Source organism: Seriola dumerili, unplaced genomic scaffold (genome assembly GCF_002260705.1).
Source record: "Seriola dumerili isolate Sdu_G_001 unplaced genomic scaffold, Sdu_1.0 BDQW01000567.1, whole genome shotgun sequence".
NCBI classification, from domain to species: Eukaryota; Metazoa; Chordata; class Actinopteri; order Carangiformes; family Carangidae; genus Seriola; species Seriola dumerili.
In genome coordinates, this window is record NW_019174822.1 from 173819 (window position 1) to 194609 (window position 20791).

The 20791-nt window shown below is 43.2% G+C and overlaps 2 protein-coding genes across 5 annotated transcripts in view; both read right to left on the minus strand.

Annotated features, from left to right (window-relative positions):
* Positions 1-7857: 7857 nt before the first annotated feature.
* LOC111236143 (surfeit locus protein 4-like) lies at positions 7858-14015 on the minus strand. Its single transcript, XM_022764766.1, has 6 exons — positions 13836-14015; positions 11393-11579; positions 10828-10904; positions 9745-9788; positions 9356-9545; positions 7858-8343 (listed from the first exon to the last, which is right to left on the minus strand). Exons 1-6 carry the CDS (start codon positions 13881-13883, stop codon positions 8077-8079), a joined length of 813 nt encoding a protein of 270 aa, XP_022620487.1. The 5' UTR covers positions 13884-14015; the 3' UTR covers positions 7858-8076.
* A 610-nt stretch (positions 14016-14625) lies between these two features.
* Positions 14626-20791, minus strand: part of LOC111236142 (cip1-interacting zinc finger protein-like) — an 8026-nt gene continuing 1860 nt past the window's right edge. For 3 of the 4 annotated variants that reach the window (XM_022764763.1, XM_022764762.1, XM_022764764.1), the window contains exons 5-13: positions 20150-20220; positions 19943-20010; positions 19727-19855; positions 19537-19631; positions 19367-19460; positions 19056-19160; positions 18193-18348; positions 14933-15054; positions 14626-14838 (exon numbers count right to left, since the gene is read on the minus strand). In XM_022764763.1, the coding sequence (XP_022620484.1) occupies positions 14652-14838; positions 14933-15054; positions 18193-18348; positions 19056-19160; positions 19367-19460; positions 19537-19631; positions 19727-19855; positions 19943-20010; positions 20150-20220 (1027 nt within the window). In that variant the 3' untranslated portion in view covers positions 14626-14651. Of the gene's footprint in view, positions 14839-14932; positions 15055-15254; positions 15295-18192; positions 18349-19055; positions 19161-19366; positions 19461-19536; positions 19632-19726; positions 19856-19942; positions 20011-20149; positions 20221-20791 lie in introns of all 4 variants that reach the window. The other variant, XM_022764765.1, reaches the window with a different exon arrangement.

A 20791-nucleotide genomic window follows, 5' to 3' on the forward strand; every position in this document is an offset into this window, starting at 1 on the left:
GTGTCCCACAACATGTCCGACATCTTACTGTAGCAGGAGTAAATTTGCATTTTGCTAGATTAACTGTCAGGCTTGCTGCAGCCAAACGTTCAAATAACTGGTGAATGTGCAAGACATGGCTGGTCCAGCTGTCACTGTAAATAACCACATCCTATAATTAGACGGCACAACCGTCCAAATCACCAACCACCACATTCATTAAACGCTGGAATGCAGCTGGAGCCTTCCGCAGGCCAAAAGGCATCACCTTATAAGAATACAGGCCAGAGTCACAAATGCATACATTTCCTGTGCTCTCTTTGACCACGGCACCTGCCAATAGACTTTCAGAAGATCGAATTCATTCAAACTTCACAGACCCCACCTCATCGATGCAATCCTCCATCCTTGGAAGTGGAAATGGGTCCGGCTTGGTGACACTATTGACCCTACGAAAATCAGAGCAAAATCTGGGGGTGTCATCAGACTTGAATTGAATTGAAGACTGAATTGGCGCCGCTCAGCCCGTTGATCATAAATATGCTTCATCTTCCCCTGAGCTCGAGTCAGCTTCTCTCTTGCCAGTTCCCCTGAAACAAACAGCCTATGCCTGAACCCGTTCACATAGTCAATCAGGTTTTGTGGAGGTTCACTTCTCTTAAAATTGTCCCTCAACACTGCCAACAGACCACGAACAGAATGTGCAAACACCAAGTCATTGGGACTGAACCCGGTACTCTCCTGGGTTACCTCCCTGGCAGCCAACATCAACCACAGCGAGCCTTCCTCCCAGTCCCTGCCCAACTCAGTGCAACATGCACGCAGCAGTGACTTCAGCGTCTGATGGAAACGTTCCAGTGCCCGCTGGCTTTGTGCATGACAGGCTGGCGACTAAGTGCTTCACCCGAAGTTGTTTTAACACTTGAGCAAACAAATGTGAAGAAAGGTTTGACCCCTGATCACCTTGGACCAGCCTGGGGATGCCAAAGATGGAAATAAATTGCGAGAGTGCTCCAACCACACACCTGGTCGTGACTGACCGCAGGGGATACGCAGCCGGATACCTGGTGGCTTGACACATGACAGTAAGTAAATACTTAGCTCCAGACCTAGAAGGATGCAGAGGTCCAACACAGTCCATGATAATGTGCTCAAAAGGCTCACCAATGGCAGGTATTGGGTGCAAGAGGGCAGGCTTAATAACCTGGTTTGGTTTGCCAGTTATTTGGCACGTGTGGAAAGACCTTATGTACTGTGACACATCCTTTTTTAGCCGAGGCGAGAAGAAGTAACGTAGCGCCCTGACTGGTCATGGGATAGCCGCAGAACTAAGCTACAGAACTTATCTGGTACCACAACCTGAAACACTGGGTTTCCCACACCAACCTCATTACAAGGCACCCATTTCCTCGCCAGCACACCATTGTCCAGGAAATAGCCATGCGCCCTGTCCTTCACTTCTGCCACAGCACCTACCACCTCCCACAACTCCTTAATGGAAGGATCTGACTGCAGCTCTGCCACCCACTCTGCACGTGAAACAGACAGTGGAAAGTCAGACAAGTTCACACATGGTTCCTCCATCACACTCACTTTATCAGTATCACCACCAGCACGAAGTATAATAAAATATAATATAATAATTATAAATAATGTCAAGTTATAAATGAAGATAGAAAACATTGTCCTGTCTTCTCTTCATCTTATAAAGAAATTGTTGAATTCATTCATCAATGACAAATGCCAGCAAGCCAGCTGCTAATGCTAACGCTAGCTGCTAATGCTACCTCGCTAGCCCCCCGTGTTCTGTTTGTCCATGTTTTTTTCACCAATAAAGACGAAAAAAAAAAAAACAGCTAACGGAGATGGCGGCTAGCTCGCGCCCCCAGTTGCGGCCTTGTCTGAACGACTTAGCCCCCGGTTCAAATTGGACTCAAAATGATTTTGAGCTTGTAAAGTGATGTTCACAAGTAACTCTAATATTTGTCGTTGTAAATCAAACTTTGTAAACCTGGAAAATAAATCTGAATGAGAAATTCAAATTTGTGCATGTGAAAATAAATTGTGCTTGTGACAAAGAGATTTGTATTTTAATTGTAATATTCAAGCCAAATATTAATAATCACATCCACATTGTTTTCTGATGCATTCGATATGACCACAACTTAAATGTAATAAACAGAATATCATTTTAACTCATCTTAAACGTTAGACTATGATCTGTGTGGAAATGCAATTACACAAAATAAAAACTGCTTTTAACAGACTTACCTTTTCTTGCCCCAGGTGGATTCTGCCATCCTGTGAAAACACAAGGGAAAAATAAGGACATGTCAAGCAGCTCCTCTTTTGACTATGAAATGTTTGAGGCAGTCTAAGACTTCAGAACATAAAATATCAATCATCCACTTAAACCTCATTTAGCATATACTGTAATAAAAACAAGACTTAATGAATAAATCTGAACAAATGATACATGTGAAGAATTTGTAGAACAGATTCATATATATAAATAAACAAACACATTAGTGGTGAGGCAACACAAAGACACTAGAAGAGTTGGAGCTTCTGTCAAGTAGAATTTAAATTCAGGTGTGAAAATAGGATCTGAATTCTACTTGTAACCTCAGTGTCATACAGTTGCAGATTTATGAAGGAAAGGGGATACTGCAGGACACATGGGTGGTCCTTGGCAGGCTATAGCAGCATGAGGAAGGGATGATGACATCACAAAGGCAGACTCAGGAAATAAGGTTTATTGTCAAGTAGGTTTTAACTTTATTATATTATTATATTTGGCTTCATGTAGTATCCAATTAATATATTCATAAGAAATAATAAAAAAGTAAAATACTGCAACACTCAAATATACATATATAAAAAAATAAAAATACTATACAACTATGTACAAAAGTGTTTTAGAATGACAAAACTCCTGCTGGGCAAGATGTGCAAAAGGTATGGATTAGGGGATGTGCAAAAGATCACAGTATAGACAATATCTGTCATGTGCAGGGATAATACCTCAAGGTGTTGATGTAATGTGGTTGATTGCTGAGGCCAGATGCAGAAGAAAAGGCTGGTGCTGGTCCATCATTGGTGAAGATTAGACTGGACTTCTGGTCCTGAGACAGACAAACATGTGATAGGACAATTCCTTTAGATCATACCAGTTCTTTATATTCAAACATGTCAGGTCTGTTGTGTGTGTATAATAAATTGTGAGGATAGATATGAATATGCAAAAATAAATACAGTATGAATATTATGACATGTAAACACAAGGAAAAGAAGGGTAAACAACTAGAGGTGTGATAAGAATTCAATGTACACACACACACACACACACACAAACACACACACACACTATATATATAACCAACAAATATGGATATAGTTAACGTCGATTAAATTCACCTTTTTATTGGGCTTTGACTGAACACCTCCACGGGCTAACCCAGGTTGACACAGGTTATCAGCTAACGCTAGCACTAGCTGGCTAGCTTGGTTAGCAAGGTGCATCCTCACCTGAACTGTGACATTAACAGCGATGCTAATTTTGGCTAGCAAAGAAACAGGCTTAAAACAAAATGTACTTACCGGAAATAATTGAACCGCCGACTCCTCTGAGTGTCTTTGAGAACAACTGAACACTGAACAAGACATTTACCGGTAAACAACATGTTGGAGCTAACTTTGATGAATTGAAAACATAACAAGTCACATGTCCGACACATCTCTCTGACGTCATATGCGGATTAACAGGCAGGTCCTTCTGCGTGTCAATGACGCGGTAGCCACGCCCTAAAGCCACTCTGCTTTAACGTCTATTTTCTTTTAAATAGGACCATAATTTAAAAAATGAACATCATGTTGTTTTGAAGAAAACTTCAAACTAGAGATTCAGACCATAAACACACAACGAATCAAATCTGAAAGTACGTGTTGAGTGGGAGTGCTGCTGCTGGTGTCTGTACTCCGCACTGCTACTCGGTCTCCTGTTTCCTGGATCATTTTATATCTGATAAATTCTTATTTGAGGGAATTTGAGTTGTAAGGGTTTTAATGGAGAACTGGAATATTAGGAAAGGTCGGACCGGAATCTGTTTTGGTCACCTAGAGAAGTTAAGTGAAATTTATATCCTGCAAAAATATCAGGTAAAGAAAACATTTACTCTCGTTGTTTTTGGTGACGTTGTTTGTGTTCGTATCGTTATTTCGAATTAACAAAAGATATAGAGCGGCAATAAACTGGCGATGAGACACTGCAGTGACGTCAGCAGGTAAACGGTCATCTCATGCTGTAATGAAAGAGTGACGTACTCTGAGTAAAACGTGTTACTGCGTGCACATTTTTAAAAGGGGAAGAGGAGGGTAAAACATCTTATCATGGGGATGATAATAATAATTATGATAAAAGTATTAACAAAACATCTTTAGGCTGCGGGGAGCCAGTATCAGTTCCAGGTGAAAACAGCACCAAGAGCAATCAGTTCATTCCAGTCAGGCTCTTTGCAGCCTGTGCACACAGCTGAATAATTATTAATGTACAACCAGTTGACAATTTATTAGGAACATCTTGCTAAAACTGATAAAGTTAATACAACAGCCCTGTAATAAATCATACTTCTATGAAGATTATACTGTTTATACAGGTGTTTCTGTTATTAGCTATTTTGTTGATATAAATGGGTTGGACAAAATAATAGAAACTTAAAGCCATTGGTGAGTGGTCTTTTATGTAGGCAGTAGTTTTTTGTTGGCACGGTTCAGAATATTTCTGTCTCTATGATTACTAATAAATCGAAATCAAGCCCTGAAAAATCTGTTGATCCCTATTGCTGTTAGTCAATATTAGGCTGATTTGTGTCCTTGATATCAATTAATGTGTTATTCAGTTAATACCAAGCAATACACCATGAATGAAGGACATACAAGTTTATGTTAAGTTCTCTCTGTGCTTCTATACAGTAACATAATATATACAGTTCATCATACTGTCTTGCCATTTAATTAAAAAATCCTAATAGTAACATATTACTCTGATCATAGGTGCTATCTTCATCTCTAATGTGGCGTTCCTTAACTAGTATGAAATTAAGTACAATAAAGTATTTGATAAAATGACCACTCTGTCTCTTTCCAGTCTGCTGAGATCAACAACTGCCGGGTGAGGATGCTGTGATGCTTGTGGGGATTATATATAGTATCAAAAAATTAAGGCCTTCCTTCAGCCTTGCAGGTAGCACTCTTCCAAACACACATATTTACACCTGATTATAAACTGATTGATTTCCTCACTGGTGTTAAATATCTTTGGTTTGATCTCAGTGAATGTGAACATTGATGTGTGTAGGGCAGATGGCCGTCACTGTACTAGACCACCCTCCTGAGAAGTATGGTGTGCAGTTACTGATGTCAACAGCATGGAAGTTATTGTAAGAAGCATGTCAAATATTCAAGTTAACAGCTCTGAGATATAACTGATATTTGTTGGATGGTCCAACTGTATTTAACACGCCAAGGACCCACACGATACATCACCTGTGAGATCATGATAATGCTGAAGAAGCAGGAGTGACAATACATCACCAGGTGGTGGGAAACAGAATGAAGTGTTTCTGGTTTCAAAGCACCGTCCTCCAGCTTTTAAGAAATGGAAGATCTTTAGTTTGGTTTAAAAGAACACATTGATGGGGAGGGTCTCAAGATCAGCAGCTAAACTGTTCAGTGCACAGATGCTAAAAGCATCTCACTACACTTTGAAAATGCTCTAGACACATGGAGATTTCCACCATGTGATCTGCTGGGATTGTAAACTAACAGCATGTCTGAGATGTTCTGTGAAGCCAGACCAGCAGGTGCTTTGTGACCAAGAGGAGATTGTTTAAACTGTATTCTGAAAACAACAAGCAGCCAGGGAAAGTTTCAGAGGAGAGAGTTATGTGGTCAGATTTCATGGCTGGACCCGACAGCAGCACTGACTGACTGACTGACTGACTGACTGACTGACTGACGTGAACTGACTGACTGACTGACTGACTGACTGACTGACGTGACTGCACTGACTGACTGACTGAGTTGATAGAGTTGAGTTATTACTGCTTTAAACTCTTTGAGTCGCTTTGAAGCGACCTGTGAGTGAAGTCAATAGAAGCTTACACCATTGGTCTGTTGACTTGTTTTCACTGGTCTAGACTCCAGGTGTTCACAGATCAGCGGTCTCTGTTTTCTCCTGTTCAGCTGAATGAAGTTTCATGTCGTCTACTGCTTCATTTTTTCCAAGCAGCTGACAAGGGAGTGTATGAGACTCTTTCACTGGCGTAAAGCGCAACTCAAGTGTCTTTGCTAGTTTCAGACTGATGCAGTTGTTCATTTTCCCATCCAGTTCACACCTTGTTTAAATAGCCAGATGTTTAACCAACAGAAACCTGGTCTTCAGTAAATGGCACAATATTTCTCCATTATTTTAAGGGCACATTGTCACGCCACTTCCTGAGTCACTCAGCTGACCTGCGTCACACAGACTGTCCGTAGACTGACAGCAGTTCAGTGGCTGTGACTGAGGATCACCTCATACAACCCCACGTCAAACAACCTGAACTATCCCTTTAACAACAGGGCAGAACCTGAGGGACAGTCAGCAACAGAAACACACACTCAGTTGCCCTGGCAACCCATTACAAATGGTTTGTATGGGAACACTGAAATTCTAGAAGCTAGATAAATTATTTTCAAATGTGAGAGGCAGCTGTGAACGACAGAAAACCTGTTTCTATATGAACACATGAGTTTGACAGTGGTGGTGTTGGGAATCATGTTTCTGGGAAAGTGCAGGTGTGGCAACACCTGAGTGCACTGTGCTTACAATGGTGAACGCCTCACACCTGGAGCTGGATCGACGCAGCAGGAAAACTCCTCTGGACTTAAATCTCTTTTCCAGACAGAACACCTGCAGCAGGTGAACTTTGTTAGAACAAGAAATGATTAGAACAATAAAATCTGGTTCTATCAGTTAGTGACACATTAGTTTTCAGGCTTCGACTGCTCCTGCTGGGGCAAAGTAACAACTACTTTAATCTAATTCTCCACTTGTTCTTCTGAGTAAGGGTTTCTGTATTTAGTATTATTAATATTATTATCAGCCTTAATGAGTAAAAGTCCTGGTATGATAAACAGCAATGACAACAATACAGAGAAAGAAACAGTATAAACATTGAGATTAATGACTTTACTTTATGATCATTAATCTATAGTTTTGTCTCTGACTGTACGTGGTGACTCCACCTCTCCTCCTCCTGTCTCTCTAAACAAAAGGCAAAGTCATCAAAGACAGTTTGAAGAGATTTTAATGCTCAACAAATTTATTAAACATCTTCTACAAAAACACGTCATAGAAAATTATTTCACTTTGTCACGACTGTGTGGACGATCGAGAGAGAGAGAGACAGAAAGACAGGGAGAGAGAGAGAGACAGAGAGAGAGAGACAGAAAGACAGGGAGAGAGAGAGAGACAGAGAGAGAGAGACAGAGAGAGACAGAGAGATCCTCTGGTCTTGGAGGTTCTGAATGTGTTTGGTTTTTGTGCGTGGAGCAGAAGAAGAAGAGTGAAGCAGCAGGTGAACAGCTCCACCTGCTGGACACACACACCCTCATTACACAGCATTCATACAACACACACACACACACACACACACACACACACACACACACACACACACACACACACACACACACACACACACACACACACACACACCCCATCATCATGTGTGTCATCATCACTCCAATCTTTCTGGAAAATGAAAATGATAAAATCCCTCAAGATGTTTGTTTTTCTGTTTTTCATCTTGAAGTAAACAAACAAACAAACAAACAAAAAGAGAGACAGAGAGAGAGAGAGACAGAGAGAGAGAGACAAAGACAGACACAGAGAGACAGAGAGAGAACAGCTGATGACGTCCGCTTCAGTCGTCTATTCATTTAAAACTTTTCTTATTAAAAACAGAGAAATGAAAAGTTTTGATTTTCCAGGATGATGGAGTGAGAGAATAATGACGACACACTGACCTGTCTCCCCCCACCCTCCTCCCCCCCTCACCACTCCTTCTTCTTCTCATCCATAGAGACCCCCCCGGGCCCCAGGGCCACCACCAGCAGCAGGCCCCCGATCACCGACGTGGTCTGGAAGAAGTCGTACTTGAGGAAGTCGTGCATGGGTTTGTAGGAGGGGACGCTCCAGAAGGCGTTGAAGGTGAAGTTGATGCAGAGCAGCCAGGCCACCAGAGTCAGAGCCGCCAGCTTGGTCTTAAAGCCCACCGCCACCAGGACCATCAGCGCCGTGCCCACCAGGTTCTGCAGGATCTGAAACCCAGGGCAGAGGATGACAACGTGGTTCCAAACAGAACCGGGAGAGTAACGTAGTAGTAGAAATGTAGTGTAGTTTAGTGTAGCATAGCATAGTGAACTGTAGTATTGTGTTACATAGTGTACACTATAGTGTAGCGTAGCATAGCATAGTGTAGCATAGTGTACTGTAGTATTGTGTAGCGTATCTTAGTGTACTGTAGCACAGTGTAGCGTAGCTTAGTGTACTGTAGCTTAGTGTACTGTAGCACAGTGTAGCGTAGCTTAGTGTACTGTAGCACAGTGTAGCGTAGCACAGTGTAGCGTAGCATAGTGTAGCGTAGCTTAGTGTACTGTAGCACAGTGTAGCGTAGCTTAGTGTACTGTAGCACAGTGTAGCGTAGCATAGTGCAGCGTAGCTTAGTGTACTGTAGCACAGTGTAGCGTAGCACAGTGTAGCGTAGCTTAGTGTACTGTAGCACAGTGTAGCGTAGCATAGTGCAGCGTAGCTTAGTGTATTGTAGTATAGTGCAGCGTAGCTTAGTGTACTGTAGCACAGTGTAGCGTAGCATAGTGTAGCGTAGCTTAGTGTACTGTAGTATTGTGTAGTGTAGTGTAGTGCAGCGTAGCTTAGTGTACTGTAGCACAGGGTAGCGTAGCATAGTGTAGCGTAGCTTAGTGTACTGTAGTATAGTGCAGCATAGCTTAGTGTACTGTAGCACAGTGTAGCATAGCATAGTGTAGCGTAGCTTAGTGTACTGTAGCTTAGTGTACGGTAGTATTGTGTAGCGTAGCTTAGTGTACTGTAGCACAGTGTAGCGTACCATAGTGTAGCGTAGCTTAGTGTACTGTAGTATTGTGTAGCGTAGCTTAGTGTACTGTAGCACAGTGTAGCGTAGCATAGTGCAGCGTAGCTTAGTGTATTGTAGTATAGTGCAGCGTAGCTTAGTGTACTGTAGCACAGTGTAGCGTAGCATAGTGTAGCGTAGCTTAGTGTACTGTAGTATTGTGTAGTGTAGTGTAGACTCACACTGAACAGGCTGAGGTCAAAGTGCAGCAGCGTCATGAACATAAGGACCAGGAGGACTCGCCCCCCCAGCTGCAGGAGGTGCTTTGGAGAACTCTGATTACCGAGGGAGGGGACTCCTGCAAACACGCTGCGAGCCTCCCCCCTGCACTCGGCCAGGAGGAGGAGGAGACCCCCCCCCAAAGACAGGTTCCTACACAGAGGAGGGGGAGGGGCAGATCACTTTAGTTTTATTTCTAGTACAAAACTTCTATTTAAAAATCTTTGTGATGAAATATTACAAATAGAATAATGTGGGGTCATTGACCTTCTACTGGACAAGTCCATGTTAAACTGCAGCATTGATCCATGCTGCATGTGAGTTCATCACAGGTCAAAGGTCACAGACTCACCTCATTAAGAACTTGAGGTCCCACAGGATGCTGTAGGCCACCGTCTGCAGGCAAGACAGGAAACAAACAGTGACTTTCACAATAAGATGGACGCCCCAGTTTCATACAACACAACAAAACAGTAAACAGTCAGTTACAAGAAATCAATCAATTTAAATTCAAATCAATTAATTCAACTGAATCTCGTTCAGTGAGCGTGTGAGAGCGTCAGTGATGAAATATCTGTGTGGAATAAATTTAACACATTTAGAATAAAGAGGCAGATGTATTCGGATTTTTGTCTAATTTGTAGTTGATTATTTTCACCAAGTTTATGACAGTTTTACATTTTTACTGCTGGGAATATAATAAATAATAATTATAATTAATTCATTAGAAAAAAATGTAATTCTTGTCTTGCACTACAAATGTCTGTTTATGTAAACTTCAACATCCTGAGGGACGAGGAGACGAGCTGAGACTGAAGCAACTCATGGTGTTAATGATGTCACATTAATGATGTCACATTCACACTGAAAGATGAAGCAGGAAGATCTCAGCGTTCACCACAGACAAGCTTTGATTCAGCTAAACTAAACTGGAGGTTAAAGGTCTGTGTCCATGTGTAGTGTGATTATAGATCAGCTCTAGCTTCTATATTAATACTGTGAAAGTATCAAAGCCTCAGTCCACAGAGAAATGCACACAGCCTGTATTCAGAAACTGAGCCTTAAAACCAGCCGTCAGGACTTCTGGAACTTTGTGATGTCACAACAAAGCAGTCACCAAGCCCCGCCCACCTGGACCCACCATCCAAACCTTGCAGGATTTGGTTTCTCTGAGTGTTTTTACCTGAAATCTGCTTTATTTTTATTGGATCACTCAGAAAACAGTCAGCCAATCAGAAGAGAGGCTCAGAGCCTCCTCTCTTCTGATTGGCTCACCGACCTGTTGTTACTAGAGCTCCAGAGAGAAGCCTGAGAGAGGAGATGTAAAACTACACTGAGATGGTTTTTATATCTTCTCACGGATCAACACTTCAAAACAAAATGTTGAGCTGTATAAGCAGACATGTTGAAGTGGACTCAGGTGTGTCAGGTTTACCTGCAGGGCGATGACCCCAAACAGAGCGAAGCAGGCGTTCTGAACAAAGTTTCTGCTGAGGATCAGCACACAGCCTCCTGCAGACACACACACACATTTCAAACAACAACTTTAATGTTTCACACGTTGAAGTCCGTCAGTAACATCTCAATCAAAACAATAAGAAAAGAGGGTGTGGGGTAACGTCATGAAACAGCGTGGGATCATGGGAGTTGTCGTCTCCTCCCGGTTTGGATTCCTTCAGTGTCAGTGGTTCAGGAAATCAAACAGACCCGCAGTTTCACTTCAACAATCAGAGACTGACGGACGCTCCTCAGGGACACAGGACAGGACGTCTCCAGTGGACAGAGGACAGGATGATATGATGTCATCAACAGGCGACCAATGAAAGGTTAGCATGATTAAAATGGATGATGATGTGATGATGTAAGAATACAACATGTAGAACACAGGTCCAGATGTTGGTGTGTGAGGAGTGTAACCGTGATACAAACGTGTGTGTGTGTGTGTGTGTGTGTGTGTGTGTGTGTGTGTATATGTGTGTGTGTGTGTGTGTGTGTATTACCCAGCTGTCCCAGCAGGTTGAGCAGGACGAAGATGTTGGCGAGGAAGCGTCCACAGCTCCAGGTGGAGTCAATGTACTCGCTCTGCTCCGCCCACTGAAACCACATCCTGACCCCGTCCTCCAGGAAAGTGCTGACAAGACACAGCCGGGCCACATGGGGGAGGTAGTGCTTGGTGACCCGGAGGAACTACAGCGAGGGGGGGGGGGGGAAAGACAGGGGATTAATCCTCTGTTAGCTCCTCCTCCTCCTCCTCCTCCTCACAGGTTCAGTTTGACTTTGGACACAGGAAACACTGCGCTGCTGTGATGACCAGCCTCAGTCACATCTGGATTATTAACTGGACAAAGTGATCAGCTGATCAGAGCTAGTGATCAGTCATCATATGATTGATCTGATGGTTTCAGTCATTTCTTCAGCAGAAACTCAGACACTTGATTGAATTTGCAGATTTCCTTGTGTCACGTGATGAAGTCGGACGAGGGATTTGCTGACGTCACTTCACTCTGGGACAGGTTTGTGTTCATCAGGTATGAAGCTCCACGGTGCAGCAGCAGACGACAGGTGAGGTCAGAGGCAGAGCCCCGCACAGACACATCGCTGTTACTTTACTGACTGACTCCACCCACATCTGTCAAAACATTGATTTTGATTGAGTGTGATTGGATGGAAGCTGCAGCCGATCAATTATATTATCAGTTAGCTGTAGCGCTGGTGTGCAAACCTCAGAGGGACGTCACACAGCTCATCATTCACCTGTGATCCAGCAGCAGAGGTGATAAGATAAAATGAACCTCCAGAGGAAAGTCAAACTCACACAGCAGCAACAAGGGAACAATATAATAAAGAAATAAAATAAGAACAGAAACAGAATCTCAAATAAATAAGATTCATTAGAAATAATATATATAATAACATAAAATGCAAGTAGGCATTTTTGTACACACACCTCGTAATAAAGAGTTTGGTGGTTGATGCAGTTTGTCCGGGATCTACTGTTTTATACAGATGTGAGTTCTTAGACTGTGGTGGCCCCTTAACTCTCAATTAATGATGCAATTAATTAATCATTTTAATTGCCAGTTAATCTGCAGATCATTTTGCCGTTTAATCGACTCATCGTTTGGTCTGAAAACAGTCATGACACGTTTGTTTTATTCTGACCATCAGTCCAACACCCACAATATTCAGAACAGCCGCCGATTAATTACAGGTGCCATCGATTAATGGACTCATTGATTAATTTTTCCACTGCTGCACTGAAAACACTTTGAGACAAAATCACGGATCCATGTGAGAAGTTTCCTGACTGTTTTAGTGACATCAACACATGGTATTGAATGACAGCTGATCTGCTCTGACGCTAAAAGAAATGATCGTTTTCACTCTGAAGTCTGGTTTCATCAGCTGACAGCCACAAACATCCCGGACAAACACACAGAGGTGATTTAAATGAGGTGTAATGATGGAGGCAGAAGGGCAGATTGAGTCTGTGTATGTGGCAGTCTGAACACAAACATTCAACATCCTCATGAACTGCTTCCTGTACGAGCCAGAAACAGAGAAACTGCAGCTGCACTTCGGTTCTGCCGCGAGAAAACGGACTAAAACTGACGACCGTCGCATTAAAAGTGCTTTAAAACACGGCCGTCAATAACAACATAACAGTACTGTGTTTTCTGTGTCACTTTTGTTTTGTTCCGGGACAGAAAATTAACGTTTAAACGCGCTATGTTCCGTTCTTTGCGGAGTAACGATCATCTCACCAGTCTCCGTGGGGAAAACGGTCAATTTAAGACTTTCCTGGTAGTTGTCGGTGACTCGGCCGGTAACAACTGACTGACCGACTGCCCTCCTCCTTTTCGACCAACGTGTAACCGACCTCAACCTCACATAACTAGTGATCCCAAACTCTTTCCTTCATGTTACAGTAAAACGTTATATTTGCTTTGGAATCAGAGACAAGAAAAATCTTCCTCTTTCGTTTCTGCGATAAAAGTCAAACCTGGTCGTGAACGTCACACCAGACTCCGTTTGAACATCTGTGATTTTTACGTTTTCTCGTTTATCCGTCGACTTTCTGAGCCGGGAGAAAACAGCTGAAGGCCCTGAACACATCATGAGGATCCACTCCTCACTTCGGTCAACAAGTGACTTTAATACAAACCTGTTTTTGATATTTAAAAACAGAATTAAAACTTTTCTTGTGTAGTAGACTTCGCTCCTACACAGTGATCTGCCTCCTCCGAGGGAGCGGTTCAGTGAACTACAGTTGACTTCTCCTGGAACAAAGTGTTGTGAACAGTAATGAGGCCAAATTTACCAAAACACACCGCTGGTTTATTAAAAGTGAACCGTGAACCAGGCTGAGAACTACTAACTGCCCGAGTCCCAGCCCTGTCTGTGGCCGGCTCGGGGTGTGTGTTTCCCAGGGATAGAGCTCACCTGGTCCGCTACGTCCTCCGCCTGGCTCATCAGGTCTCCGTGTCCCATCTTCCCCTCCGCTGTTAAGGCACTTCAGTGCGGAGAAACGGCGCCCAGCTCCGGTGAAAGTCCGGTGAGAAGAGTACCGGTGCAGTAGTAACGATGATGATGATGATGATGATGTTCGGCTGCTGCCTCCGACCCACAATCCTCTGCGAAGGGCGGGAGGGCGCACCCTGTGGGCGCCGCAGGGTAAAGCATGCCACGTGGACGGTCTTAGACTGAGACTTAAATATCTTTTCATCAATAATTCATCTTAATACATCAAATACTGAGATTATAATTCAGCTGTGATCTGTTTCATATGAGAACATTAATGTTTTAAGTAAGTGGACACACCTGCCCCCCCCCCCCCCCCCCCCCCCCCCCCCCCCCCGTCCTTTTCTTTTTTATGTGTCCCTTTATTTTTATTTTTTTTTGTCTTTTCTTTGTTTTTTTTCTTTTTGATGTTTTTTCTTTTTCTTTTCTTTTTTTTTTAAATGTTTTTTTCTTTTTTATGTGTTTTTTTTGTTTTATCTTTTTTCTATGTTGTTTATTTCTTTTTTTTTATGTTTTCTACTTTTTATGTGTTTTTTTTCAGGTGTGGCTGAAAAGAAAATGTCACAAGTTATATTTGATTAATAACTCAACATTAATAGAGATGAAACAATTGATTGATGGATGCATCAGACGTGTGTAAACTCACACAGAACGATTCAAACAAAACACACACACAGTGTGAGCCGACCTGTTTAACGCTGATGAGCTTTAATAGTTAAATACATTTCCAGCTGTTGATCAGTCATGTTCATGTTCGAGAACAAAAAAATATGTTTGGTGCCTCATGTAGATCAGACAGCAGGATGACATCATCATCAGTCCATCACCTGGATACACAGATGCATCCTGGGATAGTGTGAGCAGGTCAAGTCGGAGCAGGTGTGTCATCTGTCTTCGTCCCTCCATCACAGTCAGCGTTTCTCCTCTGAAACACAACAACAGACACTAAGCTGTGTGTGTGTGTGTGTGTGTGTGTGTGTGTGTGTGTGTGTGTGTGTGTGTGTGTGTGTGTGTGTTACCTGCAGGTTGAGGTAGTGTGTGCGTGTCCTGCAGTGTGTGTGTCGAGCTGTGGTCTCTCTGTGGAAGAACTTGTTACAGAGTTGACACAGGAACCCAGACACAGGAACCACAAAACGACTTCCTGTTGAGACAGACACATTTCATCCTTTCATCAGCTGCAGTCTGAATTATCTTCATTCATTATGTAACTTTGACAGAGCTGTAAATACACATTAATACATTCAGTATACCCTGGTTCAATAAAGGTCAACAGTGACAGTAGACACCCACAGGGGGGCGCAACACTCCATCACTCCTACAACAGGAGCTACAACAACGTACCGTATGTACAGTGAGGGTCATATTCCTCTGTGTCAGCTGTCTGCAACACACACACACACACACACACACCACACACAGACACACACACACACACAGACACACACCACACACACACACCACACACACACACCACACAGACACACCACACACACACACCACACACACACACCACACAGACACACCACACACACACACCACACACACACACCACACAGACACACCACACACACACACCACACACACACACCACACAGACACACCACACACACACACCACACACACACACCACACAGACACACCACACACACACACCACACACACACACCACACAGACACACCACACACACACACCACACACACACACCACACAGACACACCACACACACACACCACACACACACACCACACAGACACACCACACACACACACCACACACACACACCACACAGACACACCACACACACACACCACACACACACACCACACAGACACACCACACACACACACCACACACACACACCACACAGACACACCACACACACACACCACACACACACACCACACAGACACACCACACACACACACCACACACACACACCACACAGACACACCACACACACACACCACACACACACACCACACAGACACACCACACACACACACCACACACACACACCACACAGACACACCACACACACACACCACACACACACACCACACAGACACACCACACACACACACCACACACACACACCACACAGACACACCACACACACACACCACACACACACACCACACAGACACACCACACACACACACCACACACACACACCACACAGACACACCACACACACACACCACACACACACACCACACAGACACACCACACACACACACCACACACACACACCACACAGACACACCACACACACACACCACACACACACACCACACAGACACACCACACACACACACCACACACACACACCACACAGACACACCACACACACACACCACACACACACACCACACAGACACACCACACACACACACCACACACACACACCACACAGACACACCACACACACACACCACACACACACACCACACAGACACACCACACACACACACCACACACACACACCACACAGACACACCACACACACACACCACACACACACACCACACAGACACACCACACACACACACCACACACACACACCACACAGACACACCACACACACACACCACACACACACACCACACAGACACACCACACACACACACCACACACACACACCACACAGACACACCACACACACACACCACACACACACACCACACAGACACACCACACACACACACCACACACACACACCACACAGACACACCACACACACACACCACACACACACACCACACAGACACACCACACACACACACCACACACACACACCACACAGACACACCACACACACACACCACACACACACACCACACAGACACACCACACACACACACCACACACACACACCACACAGACACACCACACACACACACCACACACACACACCACACAGACACACCACACACACACACCACACACACACACCACACAGACACACCACACACACACACCACACACACACACCACACACAGACACACACACACACACAGACACACACCACACACACACACACACACACACACCACACACACAGTTTAACATCATTTAAATTCTTGAATCTGTTTAGAAAACATCATTTTAACACTTTAAATACTTTCCAGACTTTTCCAGGAGCGTCACACCTGAGACAAGTGGATGATATTTAAAACTCTCCTTCTCAATAAATCAAAACATATATGAGTCATATATCTAAATCCATAGCAATAACAAAAAGCTGTCAGATGTTCTCTATGCCATCATCTTATCTGTGGTTGTTATGTCATCACTTTCTTTGTCTTTATCTTGCCTCACCTAATAAAATTTTAAAATAAATATATATACCAGTATATATAATTTATATATATATATATATATGATAAAGCAATATTTGATTCTGATTCCAGCTGGTGGTTAGCTTAGCTTAACTTTTGTACCGATTAAACAAATGACATATAATAGTTCATTAAGGAACTTTAGAGGTGTTAGTCGGTGGAGTTACCTTTGGAAAGAGCTAGGCTAGCTGTTTCCCTCGGTTTCCAGTCTTTATGCTAAGCTAAGCTAACTAGCTTTATGTTTTACATACAGACAAAAGTGGTATCAATCTTCTCATTGCAAGAAAGCAAATACAAGCCTTTCCAAAAGTTCGAACTACTATGTCTCTAAAATTTTCCGAATCTAAAAATGACGCACACATGACGACAAACCTGTTGTTCTCACTCAGGGTTAAAATGTTAACAGAACAGAAATAATGTTGTTACAATGAGCTCATAGAAAATAAATAAAATAAAAATAAAAATAAAATTAATTAATTTAAATTAAAGTAAGTTAATAAAACATTTAATAAAAATTTAAAAAATGAAATGAAATTAAAATAAAATAAAAAAAACTTAATTAAATGTAAAAAATAAAATAAACTAAATTTAAAAAAAATTAATTTAATTAAAAAATAAAATAAATTAATAAAATAAAATAAAATAAAATAAAATAAAATAAAATAAAGAACCAGGTCACTCAGATTCACTCACCTGGAAGCTGCTGGATTTATTTTATACTTCAGATTATTTACAACTTTAATCTTTTTTTTTTGTACTAAAGCAAAAGTTCAGCTCAAACAGAAACTGATTCACAGACTCTCACTCTGTGTCTCTGGATATAATAACTGTTTTTGGCAGGTTGTTCATCACAGACATTTTACACATGATTAAAGATTAAAGTCAGACGTCCAACCACAGATTAATTAGTGAGTGATAATTATCTGACGCTGCAGTTACCTCCAACACTTTCTCCTCTGTTCCCTCTTTCCCTTCATCGTCCCATTCCTCCTCATCATCAGCTACTTCTACTTCCTCCTCCTCCTCCTCCTCCTCGAAGCAGCCGACAGCGTCCACAGTGATCAGCTCCTCCTCCTGAGCCTCCTGCAGGTGCACCTGGGAGGAGACAGTCAGCGAATCAAACTCACCCTCTGCACCGCGACATGTCACAGGTAAAACATGTTACAGTGAACCGTTCCAACCACTGGACATCTGTTTCAGGAAGTCACAGGTGGGACTCAGACCCCCCCCGATCTGAGGTCACAGAGGTGAGGGGGCTTCAGAAGATGATCCGAGTCAGGATCAGAATCAGGATCAGGATCAGGATCAGAATCAGGATCAGGATCAGAATCAGGATCAGAGTCAGAATCAGGATCAGGATCAGAATCAGGATCAGGATCAGGATCAGAATCAGAGTCAGAATCAGGATCAGGATCAGAATCAGGATCAGGATCAGGATCAGAATCAGAGTCAGAATCAGGATCAGGATCAGAATCAGGATCAGGATCAGAATCAGAGTCAGAATCAGGATCAGGATCAGGATCCGAATCATCACAAAATATAAAAATAAGTCCTTATACTATGATATTTAAATAAAAAAAATAAAAATATGTAAGTATATGAGTTTAAAATTGCACTTGTCTGAAAGTGTCTCTGGGGTTGTGCATCAATGGGTGAATGGTTATGTGATGTGTGTATTCAGGTGTGTTAGTCTGGACGGAGATCGATTCAGTTTTAAAAAGAAAACGAATCAGCTGTGTGAGGCGGGACGTCGCCTCTCACAGAGGGCATGGCCTCTCCAATTTGCCCCACCCCCTGCTGACCTGCTGTTTGTGTTCTGGAGACTTCATGTGCTCCACAAACTTCCTGGGAGTCCTGAAGTGACGTTTACACACCGGGCAGAAGGGCCGACACAGCTGTTTACACATCTGGATTAGAGACACACACAAACACAGAGTCAGCAACAAACCAGTCCAGGATCAGGACCAGGATCAGGACCAGGACTGAAAAAACTTGATCCAGACTGTCCTGGTTGTGACTATATTTGAATTAGTTTGATAAACCTGTTCCCATGGAAACCCTTTGACCAATAAAAACCAGTGACAGCTGTGATGTCATCAGCACCATCTCTCACCTTGTGTTGTTTCATCCGTCGGTGGATGATGACATCACCACTGAAGTGAGTCTGACAGGTGTCGCACCAGCGCTGAGCGTCAGGCCGACGCCCCCTGGAAGACAGGAGAAGGGTTACACAGTGTGTCTATGTGTGTGTGTGTGTGTGTGTGTGTGTGTGTGTGTTCATACCTGTCCTGGAATGTGTGTGTATTGAGGCAGATGGAGTGTGTGATCTCTTGCAGTTTCTTCATGTGCTCTGCTCCTGACATGTGTTCATGAAACACCTGGACACACACACACACACACACACACACACACACGGTTAGTGTGATTGTGGTGTTCCTAATAAAGAGCTCAAGTGTGTGTTCAGGTTCCTCACCTGCAGAGAACGGCAGGTGAGGTTACAGACGTGACAGTGGAGTCCACCTGTCTGTCTGTCCGTCTGTCCAAATTCCCTGCTCTCACTGCGCTGCTGGATGGTGACCTTTAGTGACCCCACACTCTGCAGCTACACACACAGACACACACACACACACACACGTTCACTAACAGTCATGGATGACTCTTAGGTCACACCTGAGTGAAGGGTCATCACCTCGGCTGCTCTGCTGTCCTCGCTGTGCTCTGCTGACTCCTGCTGGTCGGGGGGAGGAGCAACGCCGTCTACACACGCACGCACGCACATACACACACACACACACACACACACACACACACACACACACACACACACACACACACACAATAAATATAATCCCATCCAGGAGCAGGAGAAAGTTTTGTTGCTCTGAGGTAAACTCACCTGCTGTGGAGCAGCTCTCACTTCCTGGTTGATCACATGACCCTGGGACCGGAGCAGCTGACGCCTCAGCTCTGTGGGAAATACAAAAACTCTCACTCTCTGTTGTTTTTGTTGCTCGTCCATCACTGTGGTCCAGACTGAGAAATCTACAACTAATCACCGTTCGCACCTTCTCCCTGTCCTGACCCTGTGACCCCTGACCCTGTGACCCCTGACCCTGTGACCCTATGAGGAAGAGGAAGTAGAAGTAGCTGATGATGAGGAGGAATGGGACGATGAAGGGAAAGAGGGAAAAGAGGAGAAAGTGTTGGAGGTAACTGCAGCGTCAGATAATTATCACTCACTAATTAATCTGTGGTTGGACGTCTGACTTTAATCTTTAATCATGTGTAAAATGTCTGTGATGAACAACCTGCCAAAAACAGTTATTATATCCAGAGACACAGAGTGAGAGTCTGTGAATCAGTTTCTGTTTGAGCTGAACTTTTGCTTTAGTACAAAAAAAAAAGATTAAAGTTGTAAATAATCTGAAGTATAAAATAAATCCAGCAGCTTCCAGGTGAGTGAATCTGAGTGACCTGGTTCTTTATTTTATTTTATTTATTTATTTATTTATTTTATTTTATTTTATTATTCATTTTT

Excerpts from the sequence above, each read along its gene's own strand:
- LOC111236143 (XM_022764766.1), bottom strand. The coding sequence starts at position 13,883 with ATGGGACACGGAGACCTGATGAGCCAGGCGGAGGACGTAGCGGACCAG. Across the intron at positions 10,905-11,392 it reads CAACCTGCTGGGACAGCTGG|GAGGCTGTGTGCTGATCCTC; the intron begins GTAATACACACA and ends GTGTGTCTGCAG. Across the intron at positions 9,789-10,827 it reads TTGGGGTCATCGCCCTGCAG|ACGGTGGCCTACAGCATCCT; the intron begins GTAAACCTGACA and ends TCTTGCCTGCAG.